Here is a 25,074-nt window from a genome sequence, read left to right as displayed (position 1 = left end):
TTCTGGTTTTGTTTTTCTTTTCCTGATACGCTTTTGCTCTTTGTAGGCAATGGTTGGAATATTACAAGTCAATGGGCATGGAGAAGAAAGCACATTAATGCAAGACTTAAAGCCTTTTCGAATTCTTATCAGTTTGCTGGATAAGCCTGAACTAGGTAATTTTCACATTACTTAGTATTACTTCTAGTCTGTAACTTGTTTTACATGATTTTGCTTTGAGAATTTTTCTCTCCTGTTGGTCAGATTGAAAAAGCTGTGTTCTTAGGATTGGCAGGTTACCTAGATTTCTTAGGTCTTCCAAGCTAATAATTTAATGTATTCGTTAGATTTACCTTTTACCAAATGCAATTTCTTCTACTTTGAACACAGGAAATAGTAAGTTAAAGTCATAGTGAGAACTGACTGCATGTTGGAAGAAATGCAGACTGTATCTTTTCCATTTCTTTAATCAAACAGTGACTTTCACTATTTTAAATCTCAGCTGTTGCTTTTGGGAATAATCTTGTAATATACACATAGAGATGAGAGATATTAACAAGAAGACAATTATTTTTGTCAGAAGAATTTATCCAGAGGAAGCAAGTATTTTTTTGGTTTTTTGGGTGTTTTGTCTCAGGTTTTTTTGTTGTGTTTTTTTTTTTTTTTTTTAATTTTCCTTTCCCCTGTTTAAAGTGTTGAAATGCACTTTTTAGCAGGTGAGTGCAGAGGACTATGGGACAAAAGTAGATAAGGCAAAAGTATTTACAACAATTAAGTGTTGGATGTCTTGCCTTTTTCTGTGGAATAACAGTTTTGGAGGTGACTGAAAAAATCAAAATAATTTTTGACATCTACCCTAAGATTTGGGGGCAGGATAATAAAAGCGTAAAAATACAACAATTGAAGAGTACAACTTGAAAGGAAGTGATTAAGACAGACCGCAAAGAACAAAATGTCTGACAAGAATTTGTCATCTTCCTGGTAATTTGTGATTTCTGGGGGTCAGTTTAAATTTTCACTGGCAATGTGTACATTAAGATTTCATGAAGTAAGCAGAGCTATGAGGATTCTTTCAGCAAACTGAGATGGGAGAAGCTAATACTATTTCTGCTTAACTCAGTGAGTGCAATCTCACAGAAGGCAGCTCAATGAGGCTAGGAGAAAGCATGAAAAAGCAAAGGATGTTTCAAGCAGGATCACTTTGAACTCCTTTCAAAATAAGTTTTTTGGGGGTTTTTGTTTGGTTTTTTTTTCCAAACGAGATTTAGCTCAAATCTGAAGGAGGCACTATTTCAAAAAGCATCCTGCAGGCTATATCCAGAATTAAAGAAAACCTGCCTCAAATTAAAAGGAAGGAAGATGCTCAAAATATTTTACCTTGTATTTGATTTAAATATTTGAGTATATTTTCCATATGATAACAGCATGAGCTAGCTTATGGGTGGGTATTTGAAACTGTTTGGTTGATAGCTACCTTTCAACAGGAATCCATGTAGTCACATTTACATGTTACTGAGTTGAGCTAATAATCCCTCAAAGAGGGTGTGTTGGCTTGACCATGGACTATACTGATGTGTCTGCATAGCTTTTGAACTAGGTGTTTGTATTCAGCCATCACTGTACACACATTGTATGGGCAAAGAACTCTACTTGTGCTTTGTATACTCCCAGGTATTACAATTGCCTGTGTATTTATGGAATGCAAAAAAACTTCTGAAATTGAGGGAGTTTATGAAATTGAACAGAAGGAATTTTATGGTTTCAGTGACCAAAGTTAGCTAATGATTTGGATAGTTTTCAGATGTGGACTGTTAGTGGTGCTATAATGCATAAGACCGCGACTGCTGGTATTTCTCCCTAGGCCCTGCCATCCTAGAGGATGTATTGATTGAAGTGTTTCGAACATTATATACACAGTGCAGAGCAGAACTGGAGCTTCAGGCAGAACCGTCTTTCAACAAAGATCACACACAGCTAAGCAGGTGAATAATGAATATAATGTATTTTCTATTAAATAATGTATCTTTTTGTTGCTGAAACCATGACTGTGAAGCCTGTGGGACTGTGACCTGGTTTCTTCACGATACAGGAACAATTGACATTAATTGCAACTTCTGTGTTCAGTGTAAAGGTCTGAAGGGCTATGGCTTTATTGTTATTATTTTTAAAATATTTAACATGTTTTACTCTTTATCCATGACAAAAATGCTTGCATGATACAGCTGGAAGTCAGTATGTCAATGGTACAGATTAGTTGTGGCATTCTTTACATCAGTGTTCTTCAAAAAAAAGTGGGCTGATGAGCTTTCTTGTAGAGTAAAAAATGACGAGTGCTACAAGACAGCCAGAGAGGGGAATAAAAAGAATTTCAAGATTTGAGATTAATATCTTAAAAGGTGGAGAGAAGAGGGAAGTTCAAAGCTGGGGGGGGCATGAGGTACAACTGTAGGAATAATCATAGGAAAACAGATCTATTAAAAACATGGTTAGAAGACAAATAGTAAAGTATAGAGAAGAAACCTGGCAACCGTGAAAAGACATTGATATGAGGAGCCTGCCAATATACTGCCCGAGAGCGACAACCACTGTAGGGATGAGGGGAGGAAAATTTGTCAGTGTTAACTGGCAGTGGGTAAACTCACAGCGATGTGTGGTTACATAACTTGGAAATGAAGTGTAAAAATATAAAGTGGTTTTTTTATTTTATTTCAGCAAACTGAGAGAAAACAAGAAAACAGCAGAATTGATTAAAACCGCCAATCTTCTCTTTAATTCCTTTGAGCCTTATTATATGTGGGATTATATTGCTCGTTGGTTTGAAGAATGTTGTAGGTAGGTTATAATACTTAAACTCTGTATGTGTAAAATTGAAGTTGACTTTTGTTTTATAAGCTTTTTCATTCAAAGTAGTTAGTCTAATGTGATCATTTAGTCTGTAAGCCTTTTCCTTCCCTATCCCTTTAACTTTGATCTTTTGGCCAATTTCAATCAGATGTGGTGGTGTCAGCTATGTGAGTTCTTACAAACTCAGCGTCTGGATAAAATCAAGAGACAGCATTAGCACCTCTGCTGAAGGGAAGACTCTAGAGTGATCTCAAAGCTAGTTTGTTTTGTTCTCTGTGTCCAGTACAGGATTATTCATTGGGTATCTAGCCAACCCATCAGCTTTACCAAGAGTGACTTGTGGAATGTGTTATCTTTTGCCCTGCTCTTTTAGGAAAGAAAGTATGAGAGTCCTGTACATGGCAAGGAGGGCTATGGCAGGGAACATAGTAAATAAGGGAGAACTGAAAATATGAACATGAAGACGGGGGACCAAGGGACCAGAGGAGACCAGGGGTTGTTGCAGTGGCAAGGGATAGATGGTGTAGGGATTTCAAATTAAATTTGTAGAAAACATTTTTTTTTTTTTGTTGCTTATGGAATAGCTTAATAATGTATTAAGATATTTGGACACTAAGTTGTCTATGATCCAACAGTTTGCTGTCATAAGGAAAGAAAACTGTATCTTGGGCTACATTAGGGGGACTGTGGTCAACAGGTGAAAGGGAGTTATTTGTCCTTTCACTTAGTGTTTCTAAGGTCACATGTGGAATATGGTGTCCAGCGCTGGGCACCCCAGTTAAGGAGGAATGTTGAGAAACTGAAGAGGCTCTAGCAGAGGACTGCTAAGATAGTCAGAGCCATAGGACACTGCATGGGAGGTTGAGGTAGGTGACTTTGGTTTAGCCTGACAAAGAGGAGGCTTGAATAGCAGCCTATGACTTCCTGAAGGGCATTTACAAAGTTGATACAGCCATACTTTCAGTAATGGCTGATAGTAAAAGAAGGGACAGCAACAACAAGTGTTGGCTCAGGGGTTCAGGTTGGACTTTTGGAAAAGCTTTGCTAGGAACATAGTGCAGCAGTGGAACAGGTTACCCAAGGAAGGCTGTGGAGCTTCCTTGGGAGATTTCCAGGACTCTACAAGACAAAACTGTGGGTGAATTTATCTAGCGTTGTTAGCAGTCCTGCTCAGTGTGAGAGGTTGGACTAGATGAATCCCTTCCAACATGTCTGTGACTTAATTTTTTGTGTGTATTGGACTGAATTGCTTAAACTAAAGAACGCAAGCTACAACCAACTAACAAGCAGGTGAGAATTTCTCTACATATAAGTACATGTTACTGTAAGCATGGATACCAGATTGCCTCGTTGATAAATAAATGGAATCTGGAGAATGTTTTCTGTGGTTTGTCTTGGTTTTTTTAAATGAGCTGCTGTGTTAGGTAAGTTATTGTCTTCCTGTTTAAAAAGATACACCATTAAGTGAAAACATATCCAGTTGATTTTAAACTGTAAATTTGTAAGTTATCTTTATATCATCTCGTCTGATTTGCTAAATCACAGTTACTATTTTTAAAGCAATTTAGATATCCCTCTGAATTTGTCTTAGGCTTTTTCTTATGATATTCCCCCACTAAAAATTAAAAATAGGATTTCTTGTATCTAGTGTTTTCTCCCATCTAAGTGTTGCTCACTGCTGTTGAGCCTTCTCTCAAAGCTATTTTTATAAGGGGTTCAGTGAGTTGAATTCAAGTGATCCTTTTTGGGGTATTACAGTTGAACAAATCTGTGAGAAATTTATGAAATAGTAGCTCTTTCAGGGTAGCAGCACAGAATGTGAAAAAGAATTTGTGTTATGACTTACACAAAGGAACCATTTCACTGAACTGTAAAACAGGCTACTAGTTTTATGAAGAATTATCTGTTGTTCTAGAGATACAGTAACCCAATGGAGATGTGGGTTAAGTAGAGTGCTACTTTTCAAATGCAGATTAGTGACAGAATGCAATTTAAATATGATTTTTAAAATCTTTTGATAAATACTTACTGTCACTGTTTCAGACTTGGTTTCTGTAATGCTTCTATTATTTCAAATAAATCTTTTTTTTAGTCCTGGCTTATATGTTCATGAACCCTTCCAAAACAGAGGGAAAGGATTAGCATAAATAACTACTGCTGAAAATGTGACACTGCCCTCACCACCACCCCCAGCAGAATAAATGAATTGGAGAAACAAAATATTATTCCTTTGTTCATATCCTTTGCTTATAATACTGTCAGATTGCAACATGATTTCACAGGGGATTTGTGTTCCATCTTACTTACTCAGCAATAAAACTCATCAGGTCATGAATTCTTGTCAATAGTAAAACAATGTGGTCAGCTGAAGTTGAAGTGGGCATTCAGATGAGCTTGTTTTGGTTTCCTCTTGCACAACTTTAAAGCTTCCTGGGCCTTTTATTTCACTTTTGGTTGTCTTATCTCAAGTGCTTAATGCCTTGGGTTTATATATCTTCAAAATCACTGTGCTTCCAGTAACACTATCCCTTAATTCTATTATTGGTGCCCATGGTATACTAGAAAATATTGCCATATATAGTGGAGTCACAAATGCAATTTTCTGTAGCCTGAATTTCCTTATTTTATGAATGAAGAGTAGTTTACAGTGAAAGGCTAGTTGCCGCTTTTTCTGAAAGCATGCAGTGGTGTCAAATGAGCTAATTAACAGTAAAATGAGAGATTATTTATTTCTTTGAGGATTATCCCTGATGTGTACAGCTTTGCATTAAGTTAGAGAAACATGGTCAATGTAAGGGGGAGGGAAAAGTATCGTGAAACCCTATTTGAATTTTGCAGGAGGACATTACATGCCAGACTTCAAACTGGGCCTGGAAGTGGTAGTGAGCAATCTGAGTTACCCCTGACAAATTTCTGCGTGTTAGTGGATTTTTTGTTGGATATAGTTTCTTTGGTAAGAATTGCTTTATTCGTTGCTAATACTGGGATTCTGTATATTTATAGTCTACAGAAATACTATATCTGCTTTATTAATTGTTTTTTCTGAAAATATATTGCCATAAACTGGTGGACACCTTTAGAAGACATTTTTGGTTTCATTGGTTATGTCCAACCAGTCCATCAAGAATTATACAAAGTGGTTTTTATGAGTGGTTTTTATGATGCTTATACCTGAAAATTTTTGTCTGTCCTCAATTTCTTTTCTCTAAAACTACACTGTATTTGTTACAAGTATACTCTTGTGTAGTTTGATGTGCTAGTTTAGATGTACAACTTTCTTTTAAGGGTCTTTTAAATGTCATGATAAGATGTATCTTCTTTTTCTGTTGACATTGCTTAATGTAGCAAAGACTATTGGAACTGTTTTTTCTATACCTGTCTTTCCTCAATTCTTTGCTTTCTCATTTCAAAGCCTACTAGAAGTATGAGAGTGCTGTGTCAGGTATGGCAATCAGCCCATTTTTCCTCTAGTTCTTAACTTGTTTATTTTTCATTCTTAAACTTTTACACTAAGATTATTAAAATAATAGTAGTAGCATTCTTTAGCCTTATTGTTATGTTTTGTAATGTGTTTGTGTAATGAACAAGATGTAAAATTCTGAAAAAGAGCTAGATATATTTCTGTTAGTTGGTTACCCAACTGTAAGTTAATTTTGTAAATTTTCTTAAGTAAAGCATGTACTTATTCTTGGATATTAAAGTTTTGATTTTCCTTTTTCCGTGTTCCATACACTTAGAACACAATTAAGCAAATGATAGGTACCACTGTTATAGAAAATAACTTTCAGGGTGGAATTTGTGTTACAATTAATGAGTTTTACTATTACTTTGTTAGGAGACTTACATTGAAATACAGACAGAACACTTGCCTCAGCTGTTGCTCAGGATGATTTCTGCGTTGACGAGCCATCTTCATACTTTGCACTTGTCCGAGCTTAGTGATTCTCTCAGACTCTGCTCAAAGATCCTTAGTAAGGTTCAACCTCCATTGCTATCTGCTGGTGCATATGGTATCCTGCAGCTTCCTAGTGGACATAGCAGCTCCATCAAGGAATGGGAAAATAAAAAGGTAAATGATTATGTTTTGCAACATCTTGGGAAAATACTTCTTGTGTGGAAAGGAAAAGCGGGCTTTCTAAGTCTGTGCTGAACCACCTACAAGTCTTGATTAGATTTAGTTTAATATACAACAACACACATGAAACTTAGATCATCAAAAGAAATTATAATTGTGCACTTCACTGTGGTAGAAGGGTAGAACACTTGATTCTTAAGGGTTTTTATCTAGATTTAATATTATACATGTATAAATCACTTCAGAATCAGGGCCTAAGAATTAACTAATCAACTAAAGTTTAAAGTTGTAATGTAAAATAAAGGACTCTGATGTAGAATAACAGGACCGAAAAGAATTCTCCATTTTGGTTACATATCAGGCATATATACTCTCACTACAAGAAGGACATTGAGGTGCTGGAGCATGTCCAGAGAAGGGCGACGAAGCTGGTGAGGGGTCTGGAGCACAAGTCTTATGAGGAGTGGCTGAGGGAACTGGGGTTGTTCTGTCTGCAGAAGAGGAGGCTGAGGGGAGACCTTATTGCTCTCTACAACTACCTGAAAGGGGGTTGCAGAGAGGTGGGTGTTGGTCTCTTCTCCCAAGTGACTAGCAACAGGACAAGAGGAAATGGCCTCAAGTTGCGCCAGGGGAGTTTTAGGCTGGATATTAGGAAAAATTTCTTTACTGAGAGAGTGGTGAGACACTGGAACAGGCTGCCCAGGGAGGTGGTGGAGTCACCATCCCTGGAGGTGTTCAAGGAACGTGTGGACGAGGCATTGTGGGACATGGTTTAATGGGCATGGTGGTGATGGGTTGATGGTTGGACCTGATGATCTTACAGGTCTTTTCCAACCTTAGTGATTCTGTGCTTCTGTGATATGTAAATTCTCCTCTCACCCAATTTATGAGCAACAGATTAATACCCCTCAGTTATTTTGCTGTCACTGTTAAGTTCTTAGAATCATTTAATAAAGAAATAGAAGAAACAAACCAGCCAGCAGGTCTGTCTTTCTTAACATTGTGTAGTTTGGTCTACGCAACCATGGCTCTGTAAGGTATGTTAAGTGACATGCCCTGAAATCCTTGTTCTCTCATAGATCCATCTGAAGAAACTCGAGGAACGTCATAGAATAATTTAGGTTGGAAGTGACAGTTGCAGGTCACTGCTCAAAGCAGGGCTGATTTCAAAGTTAGATTCTACTTTAAAGCTAGGTCAAGTCACTCAGGATCATATCCAGCTTAGTTTTGAACATCTCCAAGGATGAAGATTCCACGACTTCTCTGTACAGCTTGTTCATTTGCACTGTTATTTAATCAGAATTTCCATTGTTGCAGCTTGTGTTTGTTGCCTCTTGTTCTTTCAGTGTAGATTTCTGAGCATGTCTCCATCTTTTCAACTACCTAATAGGAAGTCGCAGACAGCAATAAAGACACTTTCTCCCCCTACACAACTCTTAGCAATCTTTTTAAGACTGAGCAAATGCAGCTCTCTGAGCTTTCCTTCCATGTCATGTGCTCCTGTGGTAGCCCTCCATTGGACTTAATCAGTACATCAATGTCTGTTTTGTACTAATGAGTGCAAACTTGGACAAAGTATTCCAGATGTGGTCTTAAAACTGCTGAGCAGAGGGGACTAATCACTTCCCTTGACTTGCTGGCTATACTTTTGCTAATACAGTCCAGTATGTGGTTAGCCTTCTTCACCAGAAGGGTCCACTGCTTTCTCGCGTTCAGCTTGTCCATTAGGACTTCAGCATCCTTTATTCAGGATCCTATCCTTATTCTTTCTAGCCAGCTGATACCTGCCTGGTTTTGTTCTTTTGCCTTTTTTTTTTTTTTTTTAATCCTGTTCTGTTTGAATGATGTTGCCCTTTGAACCTTCAGTGGCCTTTTTCTTTCAATTACAACTGACTCATATGTGGCCATGGCTTCTGTTAAGAGATAGAGTGAAATTAATTACCGTGTTTCTGATCTCTTTTACATTGCATTTTATAAGACAGGGTCACCCTTTATGTCTTTCTAACTTTTCAGTACATATTAACACAGGAGACAGTGAAAGCTATCTCAAACAAGTTATCATTTTCATTCTTACTCCATCTCTGCTAAAGCAAGATGTAATTCACCAGATATAATGACATCTCTGTTTTTATTTATTCATGAAAAAGTTATTCAGATTTCTAGATTATGCTCAAATTCTGTATTTAAGACAGCTAGTGATTAGAATGTCAGACAGCAAGACAACTTTTGGGCCTGTTAGATCTCGGGCAACATCCATGATCACCAGTAAGATACTAGATGAGAAGTATGTAGACATCTTCTTTACCTGCATTTACTCCCACTGTTCCATGCATGTCTCTTTAAGTTGTTTCCCTATTCACTGCACATTCTCACCAGGAAGCAAAGACTGTGCTACCAGTTACCAACAAGACTACAGAGGGGTAGAGCAGCCCAGAAAGCCGCTATGGGTTCTTTTTGAGTAGAAATCATGCATCAGATTTGTGCATATTCTGAACTGATGAGGAATTAAGGTGCACAATGAGTCATGAAGAACTGTTGTTGCTGGAGCAACTCTTCTTTTTTGTTTCTAGGAGATGATTTTTTTTCTTCCTAGTTGCAAATGATTAGTAGTTTTTAAATTAAAGTCTGTTTCTTCTTTTATAATTATAAAACTTTGTATCTGAAAGAAATCCCCAACTTCCAAACCTCAAGATCAGTATATAAAAAGGAAGATGCTAGTTAGTTAAAGTTGTGCCATATATACATCTAAGAATTAAGATTCCATCCATGTTTAATAGACCTTTTTTTTTGTTTAAGAGACAAGTCAAAGAGCATATATTTTATTGAGAAATTGAGCTGGCTTTATTAGTATAAATGTGGAAGTGGGAAAAATGTTTTTTAGGTTATGAAAGATTTTATTCTTCATTTACAGCTCCACAGCTCACTTTTTCAAGGTATTTTGACAACTTATAGTTGTAATATTAAATGACACTGATCCTGCCTTCCTAAAACTTTAATAGTTGTGGTTCTACTATCAGTAGTATATCCAGACAGTTATTAGGTTAAAATAATTTAATATCTAATGTGGTTATTTACTTGTGCAGTGGGAACTTCAAAAGTGTGATCAGAGAAGTATGTACTTTTTCCTACTCTCTCAAGTCTTCCCATTCTTCTTGGCTGATATCTCCTTTTTGTCTCCTTTGCCTGCAGGCATCTTTTTACTCCTTTATGACTGTAGCAGTTTCTGATTAACAGATAAATATCTTGTCCTGTTGTAGAACATGCTAAAATCTAAAGTATTAAAAGAATCTTGCTAGCTAAAGTGACCATAAGCAACACAGTTCAATGTCCTGCTTCTTGCTGGAAGTGAGAGGTTTTCTTTGACGTATGAATATTTTGGTTTATGATGCTGTATAAATTAATAATACCTGTGCCTATGCATTCCACCGTTATTTAATAAAAATTAGACATAGTTATGATATGAAGAAAATGTTAAAAGCAATAATATTTAAAGTATTTTACTTGATAAACAATGCTTTTTTTTATAGTTAGCTTGGTCTGGCAAGCTTACTGACACACCAAACATCATTCTGCATAAAATATATTTATATTAATAGATTTAAAACTATGGAATAAGATTGTTGCTTTCAAATGGAGACACAAATAAATATTTTCTCACTAGGACCTAAATAACCCATTTTGAAAAATCATTAAACTTTTATTTCACTCAGGTGCCATCAGTTTCACTTGAAAATCCTAATGATGTTTTTGAAGATGGAGAAAATCCTCCAAGCAGTCGATCATCAGAAAGTGGATTCACTGAGTTTGTACAATATCAGGCAGATACAACTGATGACATTGATAGAGCACTGAATGAAGGTCATGGTGCGCCTGGCATTCCTATTATTGGTAGCACATCCTCGGAGACTGAGACAGCATCAACTGTGGGATCTGAGGAAACCGTTGTACAGCCTCCTTCCATAATGACACAGGGGACAGCAACTCGAAGTGGGAAAACGATGCAAAAGACTGCAATGCAGTGCTGTTTGGAGTATGTCCAACAGTTTTTAACCAGATTTATCAACCTGTATATCATTCAGAGTAATTCCTTGTCTCAGTCCTTAGGGGCAGAGCTTCCAGTAGACCCCACTAGAGAGCAAGGACAGACCACAAAATGGGACAGAGAATCACAAGTTGATGCTAAGGTGAAGAAAACAAACAAGAAAAAAACACCGAAAGAATACCTTCCTGCCTTTATTGCTGCTTGTCAGCTGTATCTTGAATGTTCAAGCTTTCCCGTTTACATTGCTGAAGGAAACCGTACTTCAGAATTACATCCTGGGAAGCCTGAAGTTGGTAAGCTGCACTCTTCTTTGTTCTTTGCTTTTAAAATCTTTTTTTTTCAGAATTTTTTTAAAGTAATAGTATTCATGCTTTGTGTGTGTTGCTGTTCCTCTCAGAAATGTATGTTTCCTTCTGTATCAATTGGTTTGCTTTTTGGAAACTAAGCTATTTTCTCATAGGTTTTAAGAATATTGCTGGCATAGGATTTGACACTAATTAATATTGGGGTGACAAATATAAATTATACAAACTGAAGCCTGAGAGTAGAATCTAGATTTTCAGATGTTCCTCTTTACTGTATGGATCCATGATGTTTTCTTCTGGCATATTTTGTAATAGCCACAGCTAACATCAAGTATGTTTTTTAGCTTAATTTTAGCAATTTTAGATTGATGTGCACATTGATCACTTTGTGCAATACATGGAAATTATAAGCTTCTGCCCAATAAAAATCATACCAGATAAGTAATTAATTAATTTTACTTTGCTCCTATTAAAGGAACAGTTCTTGCAAACAATTCTTGCAAACAACTCAGTTGCATTAGAAAACAAAATAAAAATGGTGGGTTTTGTCAAGTGTGAATGTGTTCACAGATAGGTGAACACATCAGCTACAGATACAGAAATGGGATTAAAATGTTGAGAGTTCTGGATTACTGTAAAATGTGACATTTTAGATGGATAATCCTTTTTACAGTTTGTAAATTCTTCAAGTTGCAGTTCTAATTCTGGTTCCACTTCTGGTCTGCAGCTTGAGAGTTGCTGCCTTAAAATGGTATCACGATGGATATGGTTGGAGGGTGCAAGAAATATAACAATTTTGACTACTGTCACAGTTGTCTTCTGTGATTTTATTTTTCCTAGGAAACTTCATGGTCTCAGCTTTTTGTTCTTACTTATAACTTTCAAAATCTATTAACGGCTAAGCGGTGGGCACTGCTTGGAGGTGAATAGTTTTTTGGCTTTTAGAAACAAGCACATTAATTTAACATACTGCTTCTTCTATTCCTGTAGTCTTTAAGATGTGTTGCGTATGTCTTGATTATACAGACAGGAGCAGAGCATATCTTTGACTCTGTGAGATCCAGACATACCAAATATTTATGTCAGTTGAAGGCAGCTTGGTTACAGCTGTTTATTAATAAAGGGTACTGCAGTGCTAAAGGGGTGCTCCCTTTTGTAAAAGATCTAGCACAGGATATTTGTACTTCTATATCATGACTCTGAAAAATGTGATTTTTTTTTTTTTTTAGAGATTTTTTTTTTTTTCTCCAAAAGCTAGTAGGCTACAAATGAGTGTTGTGGCAGAAGACTAAAAATATTTTAAAAATCAGCTGTTTGCTTATTCCTTTTCTGTGTATATAACACTTTTGATTATTGATGCTGTGTAAACTCTAAAGCAGAAGGCCTGTAGAGCTTGAGTAGTATGTGCCTTGTATGAAGGCAGTGATTCTAAGAATCCTTGTCACTTTTTTAAGTCTTGGATTTGCGTTGCTCATTGATCATCTCAGCTTTCCCGTTTGTGATGTTGCATTTGCGCTCCATTAAACAGTGTGACTTTGAGGAATAAGCATAAATTGTAGGTGGTTGAAATCAAGAGGAAGGATTTTGTTTCAGATGTAAACATCTGTTGTATAGAATGGCAGGGTGGATGGCAATAGTGATGGGAATGGGGCTGCATAGCAGTACCGGGAGTCCTGCTCCCAGTAACAGAGAATGCCAGTGGAACAGAGAATGGGGAATGGGAGAAGGTAGTTACCATAATTCGCATACCAGCCTTTTCTTCATGTATTGATATGTTTTTCTACTGCAGAAGAGGTTGCAGAAGGGTTGCTAAATTTGGAACATGTTTTTGATGGGTTGCATTAGTGATGTGATCCAATTGCCTTCAATCAACAGTGAGAGTTATCAGTCTGTTTATTTGAAGGAGCCAAATTAATCTGATATTGATAGAACATAACTGTGCTTAAATTTTGCTGTATGCTTAATTTCTCAGATAAATGTGTGCTATTTTTAATTGAAGAAATTAAAAAGGGAACTGAGTGAAGCTCAGAATAATGTTTATATCTGTAAACTCTAGAACATTATGTGGAATTGTTAGGTATATTTAGGCTCCAATTTACATTGCAAAATTAACTATTGTGGATATAAATTAGAAATTGCATCGTCCTTCTTTTGATTCTGAATAGGTCCTGTATTGTGCCTATTAAATAACACTTCTTCACTTGTCTGATTCTAGAAGCATTTGCCTATTTTAGGAACATGATCAATAGAGTCCTTTTGACCTTTTAAGAAAAATTACTTTGGTACCTCTAAAATAAAAGGGTGCATTATTCACTTGGAGAGTTGACTGTGAACATCAGAGAAATACACTTGCATTATCAGGCCAGTGTATGGTATTAAGTGAGGGGATGGTAAGAAGGGGAAAACAACCACCTACAGTGAAAGCAGAGTATGATCTAATAGGATCAAGTTTCTGCTACCCAAAACATCAATTTTCACAGATAGTTTTAAAGTGTTGCCAGGAAAATCTCTGTATTTTTTGTTAGTTTGAACTTAGTTTATATATATAAAAATAATATATGTAAATAATTCTCTATGTATGTATGTATGTTGTAATAGCTATATAATATGACATATAAAAGATATAATATTATTTTATATATATAAAATACTACAGAATTATTCCAGACTACAAGCTACAATGAATTTCCTGAAGGAGGAAAGTGGATGAAAGGATGTGCAAACTACTAGAAGTCCAGTTTTGTCTGAAACATCAAATAGTGTGGACGCGTTTCCATAAAAATTACTTTTCTCTTCCTTTTTCAAATTTTCCTATTTATTTTTGGTTACTAAATGTTTGAAGTGATACAGTATTGCATTCTTAATTAGATTATTTTAAAGATAAAAATACGTCAGGAAGTATTATTCTCCTGCGTACATTTTTCCTAAACTCATACAAGGGGCAGGTTGAAATATGAAAGATACGAAAGACAATTATGCATATGGTTATGGGATATAAGAGGAAAAATTCGTAATATTTAAAATTGTTAAATGAATGTATCTTCTGTGATTTTTATTTCAGACTGTGAACAAGTACAGCCTCCACTGTGGCTACAGACTTTAATGAATGCTTGCAAGCAAGCAAGCGATTTCAGTGTTCAGGGTGTTACTATTTCCCTTGTGATGGACTTGGTTGGATTGACGCAATCTGTTGCTCTCGTCACTGGAGAAAATCTGAACAGTGTGGAAACTGCTCAACCTCTTAGCCCTAACCAGGGAAGAGTGGCTGTGGTCATCAGACCTCCTCTTACTCAAGGCAATCTGAGATATATGGCTGAAAAGACAGATTTCTTCAAGGTACAATGCAGTATGTCATTGCTGTTTTCTTTAAACTTCTTTTCCTGGCTGGTGAAGGCTGGCAGTCTTGGCTGCTTTACCATCCTTGGTATGGTAAACCAAATTTTCTTGCTGAGTATTTTGATAACAGTTGTAACCTGTGTTAGACTGTAAATGAAAATACATAGTAAATTTTCACACTGTGATTGTCGTACTGCTTGGGTGAAAATTCGTGTTTGAATCAACCTGATTGAATAGCATCATTAATTAGCAAAGGTATGAAACTGAGATGTGTATAAATAGGACTCTGGTAAACCACAATCTCTGTACTTGTGTAATTTATGTAAGAAGTCATTTACAAAAGATAATCTTCAGCAGTGTATATTATGTAGTTAATTATATTTCAATTAAAATTTATTTCTGGAGATGCCTGTGAGTTCTGACTCCTAACAGGAATCTTTTATGTAGTAAGTTATTGCAATATTTCAAACAGTTCTTTATGTTCATATGAACAAAGAAGGAACAGTTTTATGGATTGCTTGTTGGTCATATGGTGTCATCAGATGTAATGTCTCCCATCATTACATAGAGCTTAACGTAGTCTAGAGCAAAACAAGGCATGATACTCATTCACTTGTATCTCTTGCAACTTTTATTTTCATGTACAAAGCATATAGCTTTAACTCTTTGGGACCAGTTGGGTGATGGAACTCCTCAGCATCATCAGAAGAGTGTGGAGCTCTTCTACCAGCTGCACAACCTTGTTCCATCTTCTAGCATTTGTGAAGATGTTATTAGTCAGCAGCTGACTCACAGAGACAAGGCAAGTTGTTCATATATTTACTAAAAGATGAGTTAAGTATACAACTATAGAAATGTATTTACAAAAAGGACTTGGTGCCTCAGAGGAGGGCATAAATAACTTCAATATTGAAAAAATGTTGCCTTGCGTTGATTGTTTCAAACATTAAAAATACACTTATCTTTTACTTGCATGCAGAACATCAGTTTTGTCCACCCTCTGACATTGCCATCCTCTTTCCTATATTTCCACTCACAAGAAACCTTAACCTTATGTCTGTAGTAGTTGAGCCTCCTTTTCATGATGTCTTGGTGTTTTACAAACCTATGAAAAGCGTTTGTAATAGTAGTAATTGAATATAGATTTTCTAGGTTCCATTCCAGTTGTCCTAACCACTCTTCTTTCCCTGTACAGCTCCATCAAATTTAAGCACAATTTCTTTTGCTGTGTCCTAACCAACTGTAGTTCAGTCCTCTAGTGTGTTCCCTCCTGTTTCATCTAATTCTTGCATCATGTCTAATAATTTGTCCTAATATAGATAGCATCTAGACTTTCTTCTTCCTTTGCTCCTTGGAGAAGGAGCAACAGACAGGTTCTTGTCATCACCATGTCTCTGTTGCTTTTCTTGACAGTGGGGTTGTATTGCTTCTTTCTTAAGACAGTCATGTGTGGTCCCCTTTATCTTTCTATCCTTTTGCTTTCTCTTTTCTCTCTCTTTCTCAGCTGAGGTGTCCTTACTGCCTTTCTCTTCATGTCATCACCTTCTTTTTACAGTTTGAGATTTGTTTTCAATTCCTTTCCCTTTCTGTGAGACACATCCTCATGAGTTGGCAGCATTGGATATTATTAATTTGCTGCTTCAGCCTTAATTCCCTTTCTCTTTTAAGCAGCAGTGAATTGGGGGTTTTTTTGTCTTTCTGACCATTTATATATATTATCCGATTCTAGCTCTTTTTGTAGGAGTTAATGTAAATATAAGATAAAAAAGCGGCTTGGACTAATAAGATTTTATTTTATTTCCAGGTCCCAAGAGCTGTGCTATATATTTATGAGCTCCATCTTATGACACTTGTCTTGGTTAATTATTTCCAGCTAAAGTGTTTCTGTGAGATTCTTTTTCCCTATTGGGAAGCAGAGGAATTGCAATAACTAGATACTTTCGATGAAGAGGCTTCTGTACAATTCTTCTCCAATCTCATGCGGCCCCTCTCTTCTCTAGTTATTTGTTCTTAAAAGATTTGAATTCTGACTGTTTCTGCCATGTTTGCCAGTTGTAGAAGGCAACTAATAAACTGCTCTAACAGTAATTGCCAGTGCTTGCTTACTCTGCTCTGACTGACATGGCAGCTGGGTTGCGAGTTGTTTGCATTTCTTTGCAGTATGCTGCTGAGGCTACTCTTTCCTTGAAGGTCTTTACTTTCCATCTCTGTCTCATGTCAAAAGCCATGGACTAATTTGAGCAGAACCTCTCAAGTGATCAGAGAGCTGCTGCTTTGCCTCCGATAACTCTGTTTGGTTTCTTGTTATTACTTAGTCACTTGTCCTGTCTCCTGTTCTGCTACCACAGGTTATAATGTTGGCTCATGACCCAACTTGGTGGATTTCTCCCATTCTTTATTGCTGCTCAAAGGTTTCTTACCTCACTGCTGGCTGTTTTCTAGAAGTGACTGTGGCTATCCTATTGATTACTTCTGTTTTGCTCTCAGTTTAGCTAATGCAAGTGAAGTAGTATTTTCAAAATCTTTTGAAGCTGGCAGATATTCAAATTGTTGACAAACAGTGTTTCTTTTAGGTCTGTGATGAGCCTCTGTAGCTTCATGCTAGACAAAGGGGGCTTTTCAGCATTCAGCAACAGGCTTATGTAGGAGACTTTATCTCTTATCAGAAGTTATGCTCTGTTTCCCAATAGATAAAGCACATGCTTAGTTTTTACTATTATTCGTAGGAGTTCTACTTGTCATGACAGGTACTCTATCTTATTTTTTTTTCTTTCTCCCCTAGAAATTTGTTTCACATAGAAGCTGTCAATTTGACATTTGAGTTGAGGTCTTTGTGCAGTGATATTAACAGGTTTTAGTCTGGTCTCATTTTGATTAGAAGTAAATATACCTCCTGTTCATTCCCTATAAGTATATATTTTAAGAACAAACAAATAAAAATCTTTGTTCTCTTGCCTCTGCTTATCGTCTAGTAATTTAGTTTAAGCCCTGATTGTATTTGAAAGTAATTTTGATGTTTTATTCAGTATAACCGTCCTGATTACTGTGCTTTGTTTGTTCACCCCTACAACTGCTTAGTAGCTTCCTTGTCTCTTGGGTAAAGCTGTTTTTAATATTATAGCATGGCATTTACTGTTGTTTACAGCCTTGCTGGCACAACTCTTTGCCTTGATCGGCCACAGTGAAGGGAGAAAGGCATAAAAATTGTTACTTTAATACTATTTCAACATTAAGTATTCTGCATATTATTACTAGTCATTAGAAGTCCTGTGGGCAGTAGGCATGTCCTATTTGTCCAAATAAAACTCTTAAGTTCCAGAGCTAAATTTGGCATGTTAGTGATGAACTCTGTCTATGTTGTATCTAGCTAGAAAATTCTTATATCTCTTTCTAGCCAACTTATTTTCATTCCCTTATTTCCATGGATACTGTGGTTAATCCCATCATTCCAGAAACTATCTCTAAAAATTTCTCCTTTTTCTTTGCCTCTTGTCTCTGCCTCTGTATGCTTGAGTTTTCATATTGAAAAGCTTGCATGTTTCTTCCTGCTCTCTCTTCATGATCTCTTCTAGTGCCTTGATACATATAGGTAAACTCACTGAAAACAGAGCTGTGCAACTTGTGAGAGTAAAATAAGTATTGTTCAAGCTATCACATTATTTAAAACTTTTTCAAGCTAAACTTTGAAACTAAGGCAGCCAAGATCAAGTTGGGGGAGAATCCTTTCATGCTACCAAATTGTTCGCAGACACCTATTGTTGCCTATTACTGTTTTTAATGTTAGAAAATAGCATTTGAACGCACAATCAAAAAAGGTAATTTTAATGATTTCATCATATCTTTTAAGCTACTGTATACTGCTTTTTCTTTTTCCAGTTCTTATCAGAGGCTGTTGTGTTCTGATAGATCTAACTTATAATTTGGTCCACAGAAAGTAAGAATGGAAGCTCATGCAAAGTTTGCAGTGCTATGGCATCTCACCCGTGACCTTCATATTAACAAGTCTTCTTCCTTTGGCCGTACCTTTGACAGGTTGGTGATTACAAGCATGATTCAGTTGAAATAATTTTGCTTCAAAATCTTTAACTACATTATACTGGCAGCATAGAGTGTTTAGAAATTGGAGAACTACAGTGTAGCTGTGAAAGCAAGGAAGGAGGACAAGAAATTAATTCATGTTAGACAAAATTGTTTTCACAATGATAATTATGTAAGCTGTAAATTTTTCTGGTATCTGTAAAGAGTAGGACAGGAGTGGTCACATGATTCATTGACTATCACTGTGGTTAAAATATGTGTGCATATTGAACATAGTATCTGAGATCTTGCTGTGATTTGGTAAAAACAAAAGCAGGAAAGAGAAGTCAACCCAGAAGTGAATTATATGAAAATGGAAAGTAACAGTAAAGTGAAGAAAACTTAAGAACAAAATTGCAAGTAAGAACTAAGATATGAAGGTTCTTTTGTTTAATCTGTGTCTTTTGTGTAAGATGTCATTTATGGCAAGCAGCAGAGGATTTCTGGTTTACATTCTGGTATCAGAATACCTTCTTAGAAAAAAACCTGAATGATCCAGATTCTGAGCTAGTCTTGTCTTCCTCAGCTAGCACAAATATTGTGGAAAAGTGCTTATTTAAATTTCCTAATGTGTACTTAACTGTAGGAAGCAGAGTAAAAAGGTTATTATTTCTTTGGCTTGATACTGTCACTCATTGCAGCAGTGGTGATAAATTCTGCACATACAGCTAAAAGCTTATGAATGTGTACTACTGGAGGATGTGAAACAGTTGGTAAAATTCAGAGTCCAACATATATATTGTTTTTCCCTAAGTCTGGAAAGGATTCTACAGGCTAAAACTATTAGAAGAAGAAAATAGTGACAGTAGGAAGTGCTCAATTCTCAAGTATATTTCTCCTTTCCGTTCTTGAAGAAAAGATCTTTGAATAAGTTATCTTCTGTTTTTCATGCATCTGTGTGAATTGGCTTTTAAAGTTTCATCTTTCTGTACTGCATTGTTATGCTAGTAGCTGTACAAATACTTGAACTGACTATACAACTGCTACTATTAGAGCAGCTATCTTAACTGACTTTATTACTATCTCTTCCTGGTCATTTTTTCATTAGGCTAGACTAAAATATAAAACTTCAGGTTGCAAAGTTTGAATTCCAAAGAAAATACTGTTTTATATGGAGAAGACACTGGAGTATTTACTGACGTTGAAATGTATCATGTATCAGATTAAAATGGGATTATTCTGTGAGAAGTGTAGAATTTGTGCTAGGTTCATTCTTCTTTTCTATTCTAGATCTTTATTTATCATGCTGGACAGCCTTAATAGCTTGGATGGTTCTACATGGTCAGTGGGACAAGCCTGGTTAAATCAAGTGCTTCAAAGACATGATATTGCAAGGGTTCTTGAACCTTTGCTCCTACTGCTTCTCCATCCAAAAACTCAGCGGGTTTCTGTTCAGCGAGTACAGGCTGAATGTTACTGGACTAAATCTCCCTATCACCCTGAAGAAGAAAATGAAAAGCACTTTATGCAGAAGTTTAGCTGTGCTGATGGTATGTATACAAGACAGCTGTAGGAAGTTATTTAATTTTTTTCTTAGTTATTTGCATGCAACATTAAAATCATAGTAGTAAGTCGCAAAACAAAGTGCTGGAATAGCTACTGCTTATATGTGCATTTGTGCATGCTTTTTCTAATTCAAGTTTGGGTGTCTCAAGTATCGTTGAAGTTTTACTGTTCTCAAATTAAGATGATATGCAAGTATTTTAGTGCAGAGCATTTTCTCATGTCTTACTGAACTTCAGTAGAATTTGAGAGTATGGCTTGAAGCTTAACCAAGAAATGGAAATGCTTTAGTTAATTAGGACCACTGGTGTGGGGCTGGCTGAAAACATACGGATAAGGTTTGAAGATGTTTGCATGTATTGTGTAATTTTAGTAACAGACTAATAATTCTTTTTTACGAAAACACAAGCAGATAAGACTGCATAAGGTTTCATGGGAGAATGATGTTTTGCGAAGGTCTACTGCTAAAGTAATCTTGCTTTGGTTATGTGAATGTGGATTTGCTTGCATATCAACATTATTTTTTTCTGCTGTAAAGTAGAAAGACACTATTTACCATGCCTTTATAATTTGGAGTCTTGAAAATAGTTTAAATTCTAAATTTTAATTCTAAATTCTTATTCTGAAGAACAAGGTATCACGTGTATAAAATTTTTCTTTTTCTTTAAGCATTTTCCCATGTGCCTGTAAGCCAAGGAGAACTTATTATACCTAAAGAAGGCAATGAAAAACAACTCGCTATGGATGAGATGGAGAACTTCAGCCTGACTGTCAACCCTCTGAGTGACAGGCTTTCCTTGTTAAGTACCAGCAGTGAGACCATACCAATGGTTGTGTCTGATTTTGACCTTCCTGACCATCAAGTTGAAATACTGCAGAGTTCTGACTCTGGCTGTTCTCAGTCATCTACTGGAGACAACATCAGTTATGAAGTGGAAACAGAAAGCCTGAGTGCTCAAGATAGCTCTCAGACTCTGAGGGAAGACTCACCTGATGAAATTGTGCAACAAGTGGTTACAGATCTTATATGCAAAGTTGTAAGCGGTCTTGGAGAAGATGCTGAACCAGTTAAACATAGTCTACACTCGGAGGATACTTCATGTAAATTCAGTGCTTTGGATAACTCTTTAGAGGTGACAAAATGTGAAGATCAAAATATTCAAAGTAGTCAGAGTAGTTTGCATAGTAATGACAGCTCCCAATTGCTATCGGCCTCAACTGAGACTGGACTTGAGAGCTTAAGAGATGAAATTTCAAGAAATAACTCTTCACCCTGTATTGCAGAAAGCCAGCAATCCCTCTCCGATCTCACTCTTGCTTCCAGTGAATCAAAGTCCAGACAACGAAGCCACAGTAGTATTCAGTTCAGCTTTAAAGGAAAGCTACCAGAAAAAATGTCAGAAAAAGAAACAATTGTTAAAGAGGCTGGTAAGCAACCAGGTGCAAAACCTAAGGTGAAAATAGCCAAAAAGAAAGAGGAAGAGAAGAAGAAAGCACAAACAGAAAAGCTTAAACAAACAAACGTCTTCTTTAGTGATGGTCTGGATTTAGAAAACTGGTACAGTTGTGGAGAAGGAGAAATTTCAGAAATAGAAAGTGATGTGGGGTCCCCAGGAATGCGAAAATCTCCCAACTTTAATATCCATCCATTGTATCAACATGTGCTGCTTTATCTCCAGCTGTATGACTCTTCAAGGACACTGTATGCTTTTTCTGCAATTAAAGCAATTCTGAAAACAAATCCTTCAGCTTTTGTAAGTGCTATCTCCACTACTAGTGTCAACAATGCATACACTCCTCAGCTTTCGTTGCTCCAGAATCTTCTAGCCAGGCATCGAATATCTGTTATGGGCAAGGATTTTTATAGTCACATCCCAGTTGATTCTAACCATAACTTTCGGAGCTCTATGTACATAGAAATTCTTATCTCCTTGTGTTTATACTATATGCGGAGCCACTATCCAACTCATGTTAAAGTAACCTCACAAGATCTAATAGGAAACCGTAATATGCAAATGATGAGTATAGAAATTCTGACACTTCTCTTTGCGGAGTTGGCAAAAGTGATAGAAAGCTCTGCAAAAGGCTTTCCTAGTTTTATTTCAGACATGTTGTCCAAGTGCAAGGTTCAGAAAGTGATCCTGCATTGTCTGCTATCTTCTATCTTCAGTGCACAGAAATGGCACAGTGAAAAGATGGCTGGAAAAAACATAGTGGCTGTAGAAGAAGGTTTCTCTGAAGACAGCCTTATAAATTTTTCTGAAGATGAATTTGACAATGGTAGTACTCTGCAGTCACAGCTTTTAAAAGTACTTCAACGGCTGATTGTGCTGGAACACAGGGTAATGACTGTGCCTGAGGAAAATGAAACAGGCTTTGACTTTGTCATAACGGACTTGGAGCACATTGGTCCCCAGCAGCCGATGACTTCTCTTCAGTATTTACATTCCCAGCCAATAACCTGCCAAGGCATGTTTCTCTGCGCAGTGATACGGGCTTTACACCAGCACTGTGCCTGTAAAATGCATCCCCAGTGGATTGGCCTTATCACTTCTACGTTGCCTTACATGGGAAAAGTTCTTCAAAGGGTGGTTGTTTCAGTGACTCTTCAGCTCTGCAGGAACTTGGATAATTTAATTCAGCAGTATAAATATGAAACAGGATTATCTGATAATAGGTATGTGTATGTAGAGGTGTATGATCTTTTTAAGCAGATTAGATTACGTTAAATTACTTTACAATGAGATTAACCCATTTAAAAAAAAAAAATTAATCTCTTATTTTAGGCCTCTCTGGATGGCATCAGTCACTCCCCCAGATATGATTCTTACTTTATTAGAAGGGATCACAACAATAATTCATTACTGCCTCCTGGATCCATCTACGCAATATCATCAGGTAAACTTATCTGGGTGTCGAAGAGGTTCCTATGCAGTACATGTCAAATTAAGGACTGTGATTATATTAGCAGAATTGAAGATCTGATTGGGAAAAATACCAAATACATTCTTAGCTGTTTTTTGTTGATAATATATACATCTGAAACAGAAAAACCATTTTCTACTAATGATACTTTTAGGAGAATGGTCTTAGCTTTTGTGTGTGTTTGTTTTGGTTTGGTTTGGGGGAATTTTTTTTTTTCTGTTCCCCTGAAATAACTAAAGTAGGAACTCCTTAACTTTCAGACCTCTGAAATGCCACTTTTTAGAGCTGGCTTCGTTTGTGGAACTTCCCAGACTGATGCTTATCCTGTTACTTCCTGGCTGGACTGTGTTCATCTTGCAATATGTCAAAACATTCTCTTCCTGCTCCTTGTGTATATTCACAATTTGTCTTTTTAGTGAAGCGGTATTTTTAGATATGATATTCTGAGCATAGTCTCTGTTAAGAATTTGGCCCAGATTCTGGAAGAAAATTTTTGCCCTGCTCTCTCTGCAGTCTTGGTTTTCCTTTTTTTTTTTTTTTTTGTTCCTATACACCTTTGCCTTCCATTCATTTAAAAGTAACTGAAAAGTGTTTATTGTTTGTGCAAGTAAATAATTTTGCCTAGAGTGTTAGTTACACTTAAAATTCTGAACTAATTTTTTTGCGAAGGTATAGGCAGATGATACAAAATTGACATGATGTCTCACGTGTTCAGAATACATTTGATATTGTACAAGTCAGTCAAAAGATTCTTTAATTATTATTTTAATAGACTCAAAACCTGTATATACTATAAGAATTACTGAAAAATTATTTTGAAAAAGAATTAAGGTTGAAAGCTTCCATGTCCATTAAGTCTCACTTATGCTGTTTATGTAGATATTTAATGCTCTTCCTCCTCTCTCTCCTTCAAATCCACTAGCTTTTGGTTAATGTAGATCAGAAGCACTTGATTGAAGCACGCAATGGGATCCTATCTATCTTGCATATGATCATGTCTTCTGTGACTTTGCTGTGGAGCATCCTTCACCTTGCAGATTCTTCAGAGAAAACTGCTGCTGCTGCTGCATCCATTACCACTATTAATCTTGGGTCAACAAAGGTCAGAATATCAGTGATAAAATCGTTTAACTTGTTCATTAATACCTTTGTCAAACTAAATCCAATTCCATTCCCTCAAATGTAAATTGAGTTTTAATATCTTTGTCCTCATCTACTCATCCACCTTAGAAACAGGGCTTTTATAAATAGGTATTGAATCTGCTTGTAAACTTGAGAGTATCAACTCAAGACAACGTCTCACCTGTTTGCCTTCTATAAAGAAAATTAAATCCGTCCTGAAAAAATGTAAGCCACCCTTTTATGCCTCAAAAGATATAAAATATTCATGTAAAATCTTAACAAAAGAGAACTCTCCTCTTAAAACATCTAGTGCTCAGACTCTTATGAACTAGTTCTTTATTCTTTCAGTTTCCATACATTGATGTCACTGCACAGGGAAATGTCATAGCAGATGGTGAGTTAGTAATCATAAAGAAGAGAATCTGAGAAGGGGTCAAATAGGGCTATACTGAGAACACTGCCTAGCCCTCTTATTGGAAGCAGTTCAAATTACTTATACTTCAGATTATTAAATAGGAAATTGTCATTTAAATTTGAAATCTTTTAAAGTAAGATTTCCTCAGTTAATTTGAATACTATCAGATACTGTTTGTGATGATGCTGTGTTACATACTTTTCAACCTTTGTCATTCAGATTGAAGGAATAAAATAACTTCTCTAACACTCCATGTCTTTGCACAGACAGCATCCATGGTCATATTTGTGCTGCCCATAGGGCTTCCTACTCACTGAAAGGGAAGGGGGTCCATGCTTGTTGATGGTCTATAATATTATGCTGCTTGGTGAAAAAAGAAGCTTTTGTACTTTGATTAAATGTTAACTCTTCTGTACAGCCCAGCTTTTCTTTAATTTGCCAAATCTGTAGT

General features: G+C 36.4%; 1 protein-coding gene across 4 annotated transcripts in view; it reads left to right on the top strand.

The window, feature by feature from the left end:
* Positions 1-25,074, top strand: part of DOP1A (DOP1 leucine zipper like protein A) — a 56,803-nt gene that overhangs the window by 13,216 nt on the left and 18,513 nt on the right. For 3 of the 4 annotated variants that reach the window (XM_059835396.1, XM_059835393.1, XM_059835394.1), the window contains exons 8-21: positions 47-155; positions 1,841-1,961; positions 2,692-2,811; positions 5,662-5,776; positions 6,236-6,265; positions 6,659-6,892; positions 10,609-11,233; positions 14,307-14,581; positions 15,231-15,383; positions 18,513-18,613; positions 19,889-20,152; positions 20,853-22,838; positions 22,948-23,059; positions 24,009-24,188. In XM_059835396.1, the coding sequence (XP_059691379.1) occupies positions 47-155; positions 1,841-1,961; positions 2,692-2,811; positions 5,662-5,776; positions 6,236-6,265; positions 6,659-6,892; positions 10,609-11,233; positions 14,307-14,581; positions 15,231-15,383; positions 18,513-18,613; positions 19,889-20,152; positions 20,853-22,838; positions 22,948-23,059; positions 24,009-24,188 (4,425 nt within the window). The remainder of the gene's footprint in view (positions 1-46; positions 156-1,840; positions 1,962-2,691; positions 2,812-5,661; positions 5,777-6,235; positions 6,266-6,658; positions 6,893-10,608; positions 11,234-14,306; positions 14,582-15,230; positions 15,384-18,512; positions 18,614-19,888; positions 20,153-20,852; positions 22,839-22,947; positions 23,060-24,008; positions 24,189-25,074) is intronic. The other variant, XM_059835395.1, reaches the window with a different exon arrangement.

This window comes from Gavia stellata, chromosome 2 (genome assembly GCF_030936135.1).
Source record: "Gavia stellata isolate bGavSte3 chromosome 2, bGavSte3.hap2, whole genome shotgun sequence".
NCBI lineage: Eukaryota > Metazoa > Chordata > Aves > Gaviiformes > Gaviidae > Gavia > Gavia stellata.
Note: the sequence above shows the minus strand (reverse complement) of the source record. Positions and strands in the feature narration are given on the sequence as shown.